General features: G+C 46.0%; 1 protein-coding gene across 1 annotated transcript in view; it reads left to right on the top strand.

Annotated features, from left to right (window-relative positions):
• Positions 1 to 16728, top strand: part of CDYL2 (chromodomain Y like 2) — a 165496-nt gene that overhangs the window by 98935 nt on the left and 49833 nt on the right. Inside the window, exon 2 of the mRNA XM_079760067.1 lies at positions 11020 to 11608. Coding sequence (XP_079616193.1) covers positions 11020 to 11608 — 589 coding nt within the window. The remainder of the gene's footprint in view (positions 1 to 11019; positions 11609 to 16728) is intronic.

Below are 16728 nucleotides of genomic sequence, written 5' to 3'. Positions count from 1 at the left end.
ACTCTTCTCCCATTTAATTATTCCATAATAAGCTGTCTTTAGATAGCAAATATTTTAGACTTTGTGGGCCATAGGTCTCTGTCACATGATTAACTCTGCTCTTTAGTGTGAAACAGCCATAGATACATAAATGGCTGGGCATGGTTATATTCCAAAAAATCTTTGTTGTTGTTGTTAATCCTCTCAGAGTAGAAGAGAGGGGGAGAGACACAGAGAGAGAATCATCGATGTGAAAGAGACACATCGATTGGTTGCCTCCTGCACATGCCCTGACCAGGCCTGGGGACTGAGTCTGCAACCCAGGTATATGCCCTTGGCTGGAATTGAACCTGAGACCCTTCAGTCCACGGGCCGACACTCTATCAACCGAGCCAAGGGCAATGCAATAAATCTTCATTTTTTAAAGACAGGCATCAGGCCAGATTTGGTTTGCAGGCCAACTTCTGATAATTCATTCGTTGTTTTTTTTAATAACAGAGGAACTCACAGATATTTATTTAATTCTTGGGGTTACAAATGTAGTACTGCAACTGTTTATTTTGTTATTCAAATTGTTTTAACTTTTGCCATTCGGAACATTTCATTGGGCTCCTTAGGCACTCCTCCATCATTTACTTTATTTATTTACCTATTTTTGAACACTTTCTTATTTTCTGGCACTATGCGATCCTCCAAGATCATTTTTCAAATGAGTAGTTTACTATTTTGTCCCTCTACACATGCGTTGTCTTCCTCCTTCTCATCTGAAGGTTCATTGAACTGGTTTTAAAATTCTTAAATTTACAATATTTATTTTTTCAACTTGTGATCTGGCATTTAATGCTCTCTGAAGTCTGTCTGCTTTTGTCCTACCATTTTGGTTGGGGTAGGGTTGTTGTGTGTGTGTGTGTGTAGTTTAATTTTTTGAAATTAAGAAGTTTTGCAAGAGTAGAGGTAAAGTTGATTGACTTTCAACCTCTGCCTTTCCACCAGAGAGATCTTTTTTTGACAGACAGACTCAAGATACAGAGATTTCTTCTATACACCTTCTTAGTGTTCTTGTTCCATTTTGATTTTTCCCTCTGCTAGACTTACATTGGCAGAGTGTCTGTTCACTTCTCTTGATACCTATTCTCATTTTCCTTAATGTTTTCTTTAAAAATCTGTGTTCTTCTGCATTCTTGGAGAGCTTTTCAAGTATGTTGTCAATCTCACTGATTTGATTCTCAGCATTTGGATTCTGTCCTTTCCTGGTTCCAATGGACATTTTATTTCTTCGCTTGCATTTTTTCCCTGTGGTTTCCTTGCATCCTTTCTTATGTAAATGAGTCTTCTTTTATTTCCGTTTCTTTATCTACCTGTTGGTTTTATTTCATCACTTATCCTTTTTGCCTCTCTCAAAAACAGAGCTCATATTTTCTGCAGTATTTGAAAAGATGACACAAATGTTATCATTAAATGTATAGTAATACTTTTCTTAGATTTTATTGAAAATTTTTAGTTAGGATCATAGTCTTATATGCTTTAGGAGTTTTTATAAATATGTCCTGCAGTGAGATTACTATTACCAGTATTTATTCTGTGTGTTTTTGATCAAAGAAAGGTCTCTCTGGTTTTGCATTTTCCAGTAGAGTGGGTGTGGGATTCTTCTTGGCCCCTCATTATTTGGATGCCACTGAGTTCCCATTCAGACTCTCACCCAGAGGTGCTTGAACTACATGGCATGGAGCTGAGTGTCTTGGTCTGTTTTCCTGGTGTAGTTTTGCTGGATGGAACAGGAAGTGCCACCTCTTTGTACTGCCTTCTCTGACTAGAGGATCTGAAGCAATCAGTCTTCTAGACCTGACACAGCCCATACCTAGTTGCTCCCCAAATTCTCTTGTCTTTATTTTTCCCAAGGACTTCAAACTCCAAGTTGTAATGATGTGGTCCCTGTACCCTTCTACCCCCAAGGGAGCCATCCCAGGATGTTGAAAGGATACACAAAGAGAGGTCCGGTGGATGTGTGGCTTGAGATCCAGAATCAGGGATTGTCTAGGATGACTGCTCTGTTATATGTCTGAGCAGACAGTAGGCATGGTCATCTTCCTTTATTCTTTTTCCCCTCCCTCCCTCCTTCCTTCCCTCCCTCCCTCATTTCTTTACTTTTTGTTAATTCTCACCTTAGGATATTTTTCCCAATGCTTTTTCAGAGAGAGTGGAAAGAAAGGAAGAAGGGGGAGAGAGAAACATTGATGTGAGAGAGAGAGAGAGACATCAGTTGGTTGCCTCCCACACACGCCCTGACCAGGGCCAGGGATCAAACCTGCAACCCAAGTACATGCCCTTGACTGGGAATCGAACCCTTTGGTGCCTGGGCCGGTGCTCTAACCACTGAGCAACGCCAGCCAGGGCCATCTTCCTTTATTCTTTAATGGCCTTGCTCTTTGCATTCAGAGGTTCAGACATGTACTAGTAACCCAAAGTTTCTCAACCCAACCTCATTTGGTGTGCGGGCATTCCTTCAAGTCTGGAAAATCTTTGGAATCCTGGGCTCCTGAGTTATTATAATTTTACTAGAGGCCCGGTGCACGAAATTCGTGCACAGGATGGGGGTGGAGGGGGTCCCTCAGCCCGGCCTGCACTGTCTCACAATCTGGGACCCCTCAGGGGATGTCTAACTGGCACAATTCTGATTGTGGCCCCATTCTAACTGCTGGTTTAGGCCCCATCCCACACGGGGCCTAAATCGGCAGTCAGACATTTACTCTCGCAATCCGGGACCACTGGCTCCTAACCGCTCACCTACCTGCCTGCCTGATCTCCCCAACCACTCTGCCTGCCTGCCTCATCACCCCTAACCATTCGCCTGCCTGCCTCATCACCCCTAACCACTCTGCCTGCCTGCCTGATCACCCCTAAACACCCACCTGCCTGCCTGATCACCCCTAACCACTCACCTGCCTGCCTGATCACCCCTAATCGCCTTTGCCTCAGCCCCCGCTGCTGCGGCTTCGTCTGGAAGGTCATCCGGAAATACATCTGGAAGGTCGTTTGGCTGTCTGGTCTAATTAGCATATTATGCTTTTATTATTATAGATATGCTGTTTTGCTTTGTGGGAAGCTGGGATAGGAAATACGATTGACGATTTGTCTGTTTCCATTTGGGCCAATGGAGAGTTGGAGCAGAAGGGGAAGGAGCCACATGGCGTGCTCCTCAGGAGAGTCAAGCTCAGGAGGCCATTCCTAGGCCATGTAAAGGTGCAGTAGGTTTTCTGTGACCTTGGCAGGGGTTGAAGGTGAGCGTCTGAAGCTGCAGATATGCTGCCAGCCCCTATCAGGTTGGGCCCACTGGACAGGATTACGTATAGTGAAGTCATTGAAAGCATGGGTCTGGAGCCAAGATGCCTTGGATCAAGTCTTACTTAGGTCTCTGCTGATTGTTAGAGACAGGGCCTTGGCCAAGGCTCTTCACCTCTGGTGCCTCAATTTTATCATTTATAAAAAAAGAGAATACAATTACTTGCCTTGTTGGGTTATTCTGAAAATCAAACGAGTTCACGTGTGTAACAGATAGTTAATATGCAGGGAATCACATACAAGTGGCTGGCACTTGGTATATGTGGAATACATGTTAGGTGGTGGAGGTGTGTTCAGTTAGTCTACCAGTGGGAAACTGAGGAGGAAGGTGGGGAGTGACCCTCTCTGCTTGATCAGGCCTCTCATTGGTCCAAATTTGCTCCATCTCTGAAGGCCCAGTTTGGTCTCAGCTCAAATTGTTTTTTTCTCAAAGGAACCTTCCTGCCCATCCTATATGAGGTACCTTTGTCCCCAATGCCATTCTTTCTCACAGCACCTTTTTCTTCACCATCAGAGCACATTCCATCCTTTGTTACTATGTGGTATTTTATGATCATTCATTTAACGGCTGTGTCCCCTACCAGCCTGATGGTTTCTCACTGATGCAGTGTGGCCAGGTGGCTAAGAGATTGGGTTGAGGAATCAGACAAACTAGGGCAGTGGTCGGCAAACTCATTAATCAACAGAGCCAAATATCAACAGTACAACGATTGAAATTTCTTTTGAGAGCCACATTTTTTAAACTTAAACTTATTCTAACGCCACTTCTTCAAAATAGACTCGCCCAGGCCGTGGTATTTTGTGGAAGAGCCACACTCAAGGGGCCAAAGAGCCGCATGTGGCTCGCGAGCCCCAGTTTGCCGACCACAGAACTAGGGTTTCAATCTTGGCTAACCACCTACTGACTGTGTGATCCAGGGCAAGTTACCTACCTTCTTGGAGCATCAATTTCCTCACCTGTCAAATGATCCTATCTAATAAAAGAGTAATATGCAGATTGACCATCACTCCAACACACAAGATGGCTGCCCCTATGTGGTCAAAGATCCTGCCCCCATGTGGACACAAGATGGCCACCACAAGATGGCCAGCAGGGAAGGGCAGTTGGGAGGGACCAGGCCTGCAAGGGAGGGCAGTTGGAGGCAATCAAGCCTGCAGGGGAGGGCAGTTAGGGGTGACCAAGCCGGCAGAGGAGGGAAGTTAGGGGGGACCCAGGCCTGCAGGGAAGGGCAGTTGGGAGGGACCCAGGCCTGCAGGGGAGAGCAGTTAGGGGGGACCAGGACTGCAGGGGAGGGCAGTTAGGGGCAAACAGGCTGGCAGGGGAGTAGTTAGAGGGTGATCAGGCTGGCAGGCAGAAGCGGTTAGGGGCAATCAGGAAGGCAGGCAGGTGAGCAGTTGGGAGTCAGCAGTCCTGGATTGTGAGAGGGATGTGCAGGCTGGGCTGACGGACACCCCCCCCCTCCCCGTGCACGAATTCCGTGCACCAGGCCTCTAGTGTTAGAATAATAATGCCTAGCTTAAAGCCTGGGTGTGGAGGCAAAATCTAACACCTTATAGGTAAGTGCTTAGCACAGTTCCTGGAACTTAGTATCTATCTATCTATCTATCTATCTATCTATCTATCTATCTATAAAGAGGTAATAAATTGTCCAGGACGCTGTAATGTCACGACCACTCAGGAGGAGGCCGCGTGCAGGTGGGCGGGAGGGGACTGTGTGCAAGGTAAGGCAAGCCACGAATGTTGCAGGCCTGGAGCGGAGACGGGGCCCGCCCAAGCCTCCGCGGCGGCTTGAGCAGGCCCAGAGTGGAGATACGGGGGCCTGCCAGCTGCGGCGCGCCGGCAGTCCCGCCTCTGTGCGTGAGCTGCAGAGGAAACACCTTTTCTGACTGCTCATTGGCTAAGCTCCCGGTACACCACTCGCAGTGTTCTTGGTATCTTGGGTAATAAGAATCCAAAAAGGTGATCTAGGGTTTTTCCACCGCACTCCTGGAGGAAAAAATGAAGGTCTGCTGCTGGAGTGGCTAAGAAATGTCATATCCTGCCCTAGCTGGTTTGGCTTAGTGGATAGAGCCTCACCTTTTGGACCCAGGGTCTGGGTTCGATTCTGATCAAGGGCATGTACCTAGGTTGCAGGCTCTTTTCTGGCTTGGGCCCAGGTCAGGGTTCATGCAGGAGGCAACCAAAGTGTCCCTCTCACATTTGCTGTTTCTCTCTGTCTTTCCTTCTCTCTTCTGTGCTCTCTAAAAATCAATGGAAAAATATCCTCAGGTGAGGATAAAAAAGAAAGAAAGAAATGTCATATCCTATGAAAGAGACATCTTGAAAATGGCTAAAGAAAGTTATAATTTTTTTGTGGTGAAGGGACTAGAGTCCGTGTTGATGAAAACACCTTGGCGGCTGCGGCAGCCGGCAGTGACAGCAGCAGCTGCTCCCCTCGGGGATTGGGCCTAAGCTGTCAGTAGGACATCCCCTGAGGGCTCCTGGACTGTGAGAGGGGGCAGACTTGGCTGAGGGACCCCTCCCCCCCCCAGTGCACGAATTTTGTGCACCAGGCCTCTAGTTTATATATAAAAGGCTACTATGCTAAGTGTCCCTCCGACCATCTGAGCGGTCACTATGATGTGCACTGACTACCAGGGGCAGATGCTCAACGCAGGAGCTGCCATGATGCACACTGGCCATTTACAAAGAAACGGCACTGTGGACCTGGCACCGACAAAGCAATACTCGGCTTCCCCCAAATGGAACACAGGCCCTGCCGCCCCCTGGAGCGACAGTCCACCAAATTGCAGCCAACGCTGCTGAGACCCCATGGCGCAAAATGCGGCCCACAGCCCAGCCCAGCCCAAAACAGTCACTGTGGGCGCTGGGTAATGATGTTACAGAGCAACGCCTGGCTTCCTCTCCCTGGCTACTGGCCTCCTTGTAGGAACCTGACTTGCTTTATAGCCAGGTGCAAATGTCTGTGAAGTGTTTAACCAAATGTCTGTGAAGTGTTTTCCTGTGCCTCATCTCATTTGATCCACACAGAAGTCCTGGAGTATGTAGATAGGAGACTCGGTAGAATCCTATTTTCTTTTCATTAGCCAGAAAACAGAGATTTAGAAAGTTCAGAAACTTGACCCGACTGAAAAGAAGTAAGAAATGGTGGACCTTGAAAATGACTTCAGGTTTTCTCACTGCGCAGAATATAGTTAAACACTGCTGCAGTTAAATATCTTACCCTTTGTTCTCCCTGCGTGATCTACAATAATAATCTGCTTCGTGTTGATATTTACTGCTGTTTGCTAACAATTACCTGAAAGAGAAGTTGGGTGCTTCACTGGGCTGGAAAAAGTTCAGTTAAATCAGAAAGCAGGTCTAATTAAGCAAGTTTATTCTGTGTACATAAAAGGCCAAGTTGACTCACGCATGCGTGATACATATAAAGCCCTTGCTGGCACCAATCGCATGCATGTGTTTTGATCTGTCATTGTTGATCGTGAATTTGGTTGACACTTCTATTATAGAGAAAGGGTGAATAGCGGTATTAAAATATTTCTTCTAATTAATTTCCTTTCAATGTGATGAATCTGTGCACCAGGCCACTAGTGTTCTAATAATGGTGATTGCCATCATTAGTTTTCCTAATGAGATAGCTATCCACTCGTCATTGTGGCACCACTAATAATGCATCAGAATTCTCCTGCCCCCACCTGCAGTAGAATGGCATGCCATATTAGCTGCAATTACAGAGAGTAAATGTTATTAATGATTTGATTGAACTCTAAGGAATAGTCCATAGTCTCAGATTGCTTGTCTTTGAAAAGAGAAGCTGGTGGGTGTGTGTGAGCATAAAGTTTTAAAATATCACCCCTGTGTGGTTATCAAGTGCATGGAAAAGGGAAGGGGATTGATGGGGTTGTCACTATGTGGAGGGGGTCCTGTGCAGGTAGGGGGTGGGGGCATCAGGAACCAGCCCCCAGCACCTGTTGTCAGCAGGTATGTGGAGTTAGGAGATAGTAGTGGAGATTGGGGGAGCTTAAGAGGAAGAAAGAATTTCTCGGACAGAGAAGTTTGCCATCCTTCGCAAGATCACATCATGAATAACATGGGTCTTGGTTAACAACAGAACAAATTAGAATTCTGATTCTATTTGTGATGCTCCTGAGAAAACAAGGAGAAGAGGGTCAGAAAACCTCCACGGTATGTGAGGGAGGAGATAAGTCCCAGAAGATGGCACATTCGAAGTATGATGGGGTATGAATTCCTTGTGGGCATTTTGGTCTTTCAGAAAAAAACAATTGTTTTTCTAAACCTGAAAAAAACTTTAAAAAAACGTTTAAAGTGTGGAGGAAATAATGTATATAACAGCACTTTTGTCCTCTGAAGTTTCATACGTATTAGAGCAATTCCACTCTCCTCCTTGTGCTCTGTAGTGTTCAGGCACTTTACTCTCCCCATTGTATTTCTTTCTTTCTCCCAATAACCTTTCAGGTAGCTGTTGCCATTGCTATTATTATTGTTGTTATTATTATTGCTATTACTATTTTACAGAGGGGGACACTGAGGTCCAGAGAGGTTGGGCAATTTGCCCAGGGTCATGTGGGTAGAAAGTGGTGGAGCCCACAGTTTTTCCTCTCCACACATCAAACTATTAGGGACAACCCTGTTAATAATAAGGTTCATTGTTGGCATTGGGTTAATTTGAGTAGAAATGGTGGTCAAGCCATGCAGTGGATTTGTGCATGGGACCAGAGATGACAGCAGTGACCTTTCTGTCACCTATAAAGCCACTTGTGACTCTGTGACTCAGTCCTCCAGTAATGTGGAGGGGGAAAAACCAAGCTGCCCCCTCCCCCCACCTTTGTTGTGGTTCCAATTAGGGGTGTTGACACTGCACCCTTGCTGACTCCCCAGGCTTCTCCAGCAGCCCTACTCTGAGAGCCATCTAAGTGGGTGGACTTTGTCTTCTTCCCCGGGAGGCATTGTGTATTCTAAGAGGGTCATATTCTGCAGGCTAGGGAAATAATCTGTCTTTAGATTACCATCAAGGTTTGTATTCACAGGAGAATTTGCAAGATTAAGTGACCTTTACTTTGGAATGCAAAACTACTTATTTGTATACTCTCCACAGCTACCCTATGACGTACTGTTATTTCCCCCTTGCTAGATGAGTCATCTGAGGCCCAAAGAGGTTTAGTAACTTGCTCAAGAACACATGATAGAAGGCTTCGCAGGAGATTGAAGCCAGATAGTCTTGCTCCATGGCCCGTGCTCTTAAATACTATGCCACACTCATTTGGATGAATGAATGCTATCCAGCCACCATTTATTCCAGAATTCACTTACTCACCCTTTTGCCCGTCACCCATCCATCATCAGTCCATTTACCCATCCTTTTATTCATCCCTGATTCTACTATCCTCCCACCTGTTTATTCTTCCACCAACCATCCATTTTTCCACTCACCCATTCATTCACCCGTCCACCTACCCATCCACCTACAAACCTATTCATTGTGTTGGCTCTTTGTCTAGCGTGGTTTTCTGCTTCCTCTGGGGAAGAAGTGTCTCCATCCTGGGGGCCAAGCGTATGCTTTCTGGAGCTGGAGACCCTCTTGTCAACACAAATTCCTTAGCTCCCAAGACATATCTGGGCTTGCTCCTGACTCTCGTAGGTTGGTGTTCTCAGGAATGCTGCTGTTTGCTTATTCACTTCCCTCCCTCTGTCAACCTGTGGAGGTTTCCCCCCTTCAACATCCTCCAAATGTGCAAACTGCAGGCTCTTCCAGAAACACTCTTGACTTCCTGAACATTGTCATAAATGAATGCTTAGCTAGACCCATTCCCTGACCCAAAGATTGGAAGTTATATTAGTTTTGTATGATTTTACTTTTTAAAACTGTTGGAGTTTGTGTTATACTGCTAAAAATTATTTACTAAATTTAAAACAGATGTTCACAGGGCATTTTATAAGGAAAGAAATTTTAATAGAAGTAAGCCTATTTGATTGGAGATTAATCAATTAAGGAGACAATTAAAATTGTCTACGAAGAAGCAGTATTATGAAGAAGCAGTATGTCTTAGCTATTTGCTTATTTATTTAGTGCAAAGCAATGAAAGTCATTTAATTACTTTTCATAGCCTCTGTGGTGGTACAAAAATCTCAGTGTTCAAAATTTTCTTACTTTTTATTATGGAAAAAATTAAACATAAAAATTTAAACATGTTAACAGTCATATAATGAACCTCCACATACCCATTCTCCACCTTCAACAATTATCAACTATATACCCACTTTCCCCCTCTCATATTATTTTTTCTTTTTATAAATTTCTAGGTTATTACTTAATGTCAAATTTCTATTCTAGAAAAGTATATTATGTTGACATTGAAATATAATAAATGTTTGAATATAATTTTTTAATCTTTCTTTAAAATTTTGCTTGTTGGGGGTAGAGCATTAAAATTTTCTGTCACTTTTTTAATTAAAAAATTCAAATCTGTAGCAAAGTTGAAAGGTTAATGAATGACCCTCACATACCCTTCACCTAGATACACTGGTTATTAGCGTTAGGACTGGCATTTTCCTAAGTGTGATTTTCCATGGGATTACTTGAAGACAGAGGAGATTATCTTACATTTAAAGGTATGAAGACAGTAGCACGTGGCTTTACAGCCAGATGGATTTAGGTTCAGATCTCACCCCTCTTAGCCCTGCATTGTATGGGGAGTTGCCCCATCCTCAATCCCTTCTTCTATTAAATGGGAGGAATAATAGTATGAATACACTCATGGGGTTATACAAGGCACATAATAGGGTCTTTGCAAATATTACCTATCACTTTGCCTCAGTTTCACCCTCAGTGTTGCAGCATGGGACTCTGAATGGGGGGAATTGGGTTTTGGCAAATCAATTCATTTTTATCAATATGGAAGGTTTTTGTTATTGAGAGTTGGTATGGCGTAATGATTAAGAAAATACATCTCGGGGGAGTGTGGTTCCAATCCCAGCCCTACCTTTACCAGATTGGAATTTGGTGAGTGATTTCATCTCTCTGAGCCCAAGTTTCCTCACTGTAAAATGGGGTTAGAAAGAATACTTACCGCATTGGGTTGTTGTCAGGACAAAAGGAAATGGGGACATCCATGCACAGCATTTAGTGTAATGTCTGCCTCATATGTGCCCAATGAATGTTACTAATCATTAGTATTATAAGTAAGGATACATCAGCATAGTAGTGCCTACCATATAAATGCTTAATAAATATTACGTATTATTTATTATTATTATTATTATTATTATTAGTAGTAGTAGTAGTAGTAGCAGCAGCAGCAGTAGTAGGGGTGAAAAACCAACAGCAAATTGGCCTTTAAAAGTCTGATTCTACTTTGGTGCAATGAAAAGAATAAAGATCTTTAATGAAAACTTGCAATGTGATTTCAAGCAAGAATAAGCCGTGGATGGATGGACAGACAGATGCCACCAGCCAGGCATAGCATCAGTAAATCATGGGAAATGACCATGTACCTTGGGTTCCATTCAGTGATGTCCTAAAATAAACCAGCCACCTTGACCGCTCCTGAAAGTGCCCTTGGAGCGTTGCCCCCTGCCCCTGGCCAGGACGTAGCCTCTGTCCGGAGGGCTTTGTGCTGTTCTTGTTGACCGGGACTGATTTTTTCCTTTCTCTCTTTCCTGGCTCTCATCTTGTATCCCAGGTCGAAAGGATTGTCGACAAGAGAAAGAACAAGAAAGGAAAATGGGAGTACCTCATCCGATGGAAAGGCTACGGGAGCACAGAGGACACGTGGGAGCCAGAGCACCATCTGCTGCACTGTGAGGAGTTTATCGATGAATTCAATGGGCTGCACGTGTCCAAGGACAAGAGGATCAAGTCAGGGAAGCAGGCCAGCGCCTCCAAGCTCCTGCGCGACAGCCGAGGCCCATCGGTGGAGAAACTCTCCAGTAGACCTTCAGAATCTGGTAAGAGCAAGGGGACTTCTCATAAACGGAAGCGAATCAACCCTTCCCTGTCCAAGCCGAAGAAAGGGTATCCAGCCAAGCCCCCTGCGGCAGGCGACAGGGCCGCCAAGACGGTGTCTTACAGGACTACCCCCAGTGGTTTGCAAATTATGCCCCTGAAAAAGGCTCAAAATGGAATGGAAAACGGGGACACTGGATCCGAGAAGGACGAGAGGCACTTTGGAAACGGGTCCCACCAGCCCGGCTTGGATTTGAATGACATTGGCGAGCAAGACCTGGGCGAGTGTGATATCACCCATGCGGCACTGGCAGAGAACGGGCTCGGTATGTGGCTTGTCTTTCTCCTGCGTTTGGCTCCAGCCGTGGCGGTGGGGGCTTTGCATGCACGCACAAGACCCCATCTGCCCCTGACGTTTAGCTAGGCAGTAATTCTCCCTTCGTCTCTCTCACCTAGGGCCATGTGGACTTGGGCATGTGCTCACATTGGTTACAGACACCCATGCATGTAGGGGAGGGCAGGCCAGTGGTACTCCAGCCAAGGGCTGGAATGGGTCCAAAATTCCTGACTGCACTTGAAGACACCCGAGGCCATGGTAACCGTCCTAGATGTTCTCCTGTGAGGGTATCTCAAAGTCCTGACCTACCAGGATCTGAGGCTCATGTCCCTTGAGGGCCAGTGCCTTTTTGGGGTGGCACACACCTCTCAGAGCCCTTTGCTTTCAATCTCCTGGGGTGCCTGGCAGTGTAGCTCACAGAGGTGAGGTCTGGGTTGGGGTCTGGTCCTCCTCAGACCCAGTTTGGACTTGGATTCTACTAACTCATTTGTAAGCTGGAGCCTCTTGCCCCTCATCTATAGCTAACATGCATGACCTTTTCCCATTTCTGAGTTACATCCTACATGCTGCCCTGTCCCATCCTGTGCACATTCTTTTTGTTGGCCCCTAACTTCTTACTCCATCCTGGAGGTAACAGCAAAGATGATAGAATTCCTCCCCCTTACCGAGTTCCCAAAGGCAAACTTAAAGACAGAGGAGGCAATAACCCAGGTAATTCACACTCCCAAGTCGGACATTTCTCTAATAGTCAAATTGCTCCCAGACTGAGTCCTTATGGCTGAGTCTTCCAGGTTAGCTGTGTGTATCTCCTACGTGCACTCCCCCAGTTCTTGGATACCTGTGTGTTTATGTGGTGGCATTTTTTTTCCTTAGCTGCCAGTACCCTGAGCCTTGGGATGTCAGGAAATCTTGCACGAGTGTGGAGTGCCTGTGCCCAACAGCGTAGGGCCCTCAATGGCCTGGGTGGAAGCAGGGTGTGAGTGGGAACAGGGGTGCGTGGACACCGGTGGGACAGGCTGGAAGAGCTCCCGGAGGGATGGGTGATGGTGCTTTCAGAGTTCCGAGTGCTCTTGTCCCGCTGGGGAGAGTGTGATGTCTTCAGGGACTCTTGCCGGGGAATCTGAGCAATCGCTTGCAGGTTCCACCTTCTCCAGAGAGGAGTTTCACCCAGTCAGGATTTATTAGCAGTCTCTGCCCCAGATTGATTCCCGTTTCCGACTGGGGATTCCTGATGCTGACTTGACTCTGCCTGCTACCATATGTAAACGCTGTTTGCTTAAAAAATTCACCTTTCCAGGAGGAGTGGGCTCGTGTAAATGAGGCCTGGCACAAACATCCGTGTTTGATGCTCCTGTGACAACTGCTGGCAGTAAAGGAATTCCCTGTCTTGGGGAGGGTGGCTGGCGAGGGGAGCTTCTGGGATGCAGACAGAAGAAACCTGGGCATGATTCCTCATACCCTGGCTGGTAGAAGTGCCCTGTCCTGGCTCAAAATATGGCTGCAGAGAGATGGGAGAAGCATGAGGGAGGATAGTTTGCTCACTTAAGCTGCCAAACTGCAGCATGAAGGAGAGAAGGCAGTGGAGAAGTCTAGATGAAGGTGTACCTCTTGTCTACTGCAACTTTCCAAGTGGGGCAGAGTGCTAGCCATTTGCTCTCCATCCTTTGACCTAGTCGGTGCTCCATGGTTCGTGATCTGATGATGGGCATGCTACCCCACATTGGGGGAAATAGGCAAGGACAAGCCTGCTGGGATCAGAGGTGGCCTTGTTCATGTCCAACCTGAACTCCAGAATGCTTCTCCAGACCTTTCTCACCTCAGGTGTCTTGTTGGCCCCAGTTTTTCCTGTGTTCTGTACTCCACTGGGGCCAATCCTTGGTAGAGAGGAGGAAGCTGCCTGCCTCTATTGTGTTCTGCTTTGAGTGTTCCCAAAGGGCCCTGTTGTTTAATTACGTCCCATAGCATTGGTGTCCTGGAGATTCCCCATAAGGTGGAGGCAGTGGTTCTCAGATTGCACATGTGCAAGATTGGCTGGCACCTTGTTAAGAAAGCAGGTCCCAGAGAGTCTGATTTACTATGTCTGGGGTGGAGCCCAGAAGATGGGCTTTTATTTGTATTTGTTTATTTAAATATACTTTTATTGTTTTTTTTTTTAGAGAGAGAGAGGGAGGCGGGGAGAGAGAGAAACATAGATCAGCTGCCTCCTGCACGCTCCCCACTGATGGTCGAGCCGACATCCCAAGCATGTGCCCTGACAGGGAATCAAACTGGGAACCTCGTGGTGCACAGGATGACACCCAACCAACGGAGCCACAGTGGCCAGGGAGAAGATGGTTTTTTTCACAAGTACCCTGGGTAACTCTAATGCACTGTGGCAATATGGGTGGCAATTAAGTTATATATCAGATGTCAATGTAAGTCAATTCAATACTTATTTTTTTTGAAAACTTCCTAAGGGTTAGTCACTATTTAGCTGCTTGGAGTAGCATAATAAAAAGATAGATAAGGACTAATTCCTCTGAAACTTACAATATATGCTCCAATAAGTTCAAAGTGGATGTCTCTACCTCCGTCTAGAACCAGTTGAGAACTAGTTGAGAACTCCTGAGGTTGGCTCATTAGGAGTAATAAATATGTTATATACATGACGTGCCTTTGCCATTCCCACCTTGACATCTTCTGTGGTCGCTGGGGTGATAAATGCCCCAACCACTGTCAGCCTTTAACACTCTGGTGAGAACTAGCTTATTGTTCAGGTCTTGGGGTAACTGGGGAGAGGAAAAGATTGGGAATCCTTTCTAGAGAGAGAGGGTGGTTTGGGGTTCTTGGACAAGATCCAAGGCAGAAGGTGTGTTGTGGTTCCAGAACTTTCCAGAAACGGGTCAGAGGTATACTCAAGTACATGTTTCCACTTATGTTTTCAACAAGAGGGAAGCCTTGATGATGCCATGTCAGTGCTCATGTGAAACGAATGTCCTCTTCCTCCTCCTCTTTTACCCCCTCTCCCCCCGCTGTTCCTGGCCACCTTTACCAAAGGGTCCACTTCCCAGTGGCACAAGGGCGAGCTGATGGGGTTTTCAGCACCGAGGAGGACTCATCTTTGTCTAGCAGAAGGTGGCTGGGGAGATCCTGGCTACGCTTTCCCAGCATTTGTTTTGGGGGTGGGCTGTTGCTTTTTATATGATTTTAACTTCTCTTTGGTGGATTAAGGTTCTGCATACAGAGAAGCAAATTATGTAACACGTTACTCATTTACTGCTGACTTCCCTGATCTGTGCTGTGGGAACAAGTGCTAAATCGGGGCTCCGGAGGGTGGTGTTTTGGTTTCAGGCTGCATTCTCCCCAGCAGTGTTTGTGAAGCGACTCAGTACGGCTCTTGATTCCAATTTTTCTTCCACAATGGCAATCGGCCCTGTGGTCCGGGGACCATCTGCCTCAGTATCCCTTAGGGAGCTTGTTAAAAACGGGCTCCACCCCAATTGAATGAATCGGGATCTCAGGAGATAGGGTGGGGGGTTCTGCATTTTAAATGCTGAATTTTAATGGCCCTGGGTATGTATGTCCATTAGTTCCTGTGGATGCGTTTGGTTGTAAGTGATGGTTTATCGATCCATTGGGGTAGATCCAAAAGATAATGGTTGGATTTTCACTTTGTAAATGGGAATGTGATTTGGTCCTTCCAAGTTTAAAACCTGACATAATTTCTCCTTGCTGATGCACTTCCTACCAGGCATCTCTTTTTCTCTAAAACAGAGCAGTTTCATCTGTATGGAAAAACTTTCGGTTAGCTAACTCCTGTGGTCTGGTCCAGGGAGACTGGTTCGTGCTCTCTGGCCTACTAGTAAACAGGCTAGCAGGCGTCCTCAAACTACGGCCCGCGGGCCACGTGCGGGTGTTTTTGCCGTTTTGGTTTTTTACTTCAAAATAAGATATGTGCAGTGTGCATAGGAATCTGTTCATAGTTTTTTTAAAAACTATAGTCCGGCCCTCCAACGGTCTGAGGGACAGTGAACTGGCCCCCTGTTTAAAAAGTTTGAGAACCCCTGGGCTAGAGCATCGACACATTACGGATTCAGGTGAGCCTTTCACCTGTGGGAACATCCCTAACTAGGAGCCAACCTGTCACTCTAAACCCCAGCACAACACACAGATGCCCAGCATTCTCCGGACTCCCATGAAGCCAGTGAGTTTCCACTCTTGGTGCTGAGCCTGTGGCCCTGTGTTCACATTTCTATGAATTTGAGATCATTTTCCCTGTGTCCTGAGACTGTTGTCTGTCGCGCAGGCACTGCATCCCAGACACTGTGCTTGATTCGTGTTTTCAGCATTGTTCCTATCATCGAGTGAGTCATCCCACACCAACGTGCAGCATTCGTCATGTTCTCTCCATTGATCTTTAAAATTATCTCAGCTTTCACTTGTATAATGTTTATTTATTTCTTCCTACTCACTCTTTCAACATGATTATAGTTTTTTTTCTTTGTTGAACATAATGGAGTTTAACAGCACTTCAGAACTGAGCGTGAGCTTGAGACATGCCCTGGGACTTTCAAGAATATAGGGCTCTGGAACATCAAACCAATATCAGATCCTGGGGGAGGGGGGGGTTAAAACACAGATTACTAAAATTGAAAAAACAAATAAAAAAACAAACACCCCCCCCCCCCTCAGACTGCTGTGCCAACCCCAGAGTTTCTGATTTAGTAGGTTTGGGGGAGGGGGGCTGAGAATCTGCATTTCCAGCAAGTTCCCAGATACAGCTGCAGGGCCAGGGACCCAGTTTCAGAACCACTGCTCCAGACAGTGATTGAGAATACTGGTTGGTGGTAACAGACTCACAGATACAGAGAACAGACTGACAGCTGTCAGAGGGGAGGGGGTTCGGGAGCTGGGTGAAGAGGGTAAAGGGGGGTATCAATGGTGATGGAAGGAGACTTGACTTGGGGTGGTGAACACACAATACAATATACAGATGATGTATTACAGAATTGTACACCTGAAACCTGTATAATTTTATTAACCAAGGTCACCCCAATAAATTCAAGAAAAACAAGGAGAATTACCAGTTGGTGGCATTGGGGAGATTTGAAGTGCCTTTGGGCTGGACCT

Source organism: Cnephaeus nilssonii, assembly GCF_951640355.1.
Source record: "Cnephaeus nilssonii genome assembly, chromosome: 20".
Classification (NCBI taxonomy): domain Eukaryota; kingdom Metazoa; phylum Chordata; class Mammalia; order Chiroptera; family Vespertilionidae; genus Cnephaeus; species Cnephaeus nilssonii.
The sequence above is the reverse complement of the archived record's forward strand: the minus strand, read 5'-3'. Positions and strand labels throughout refer to the sequence as shown.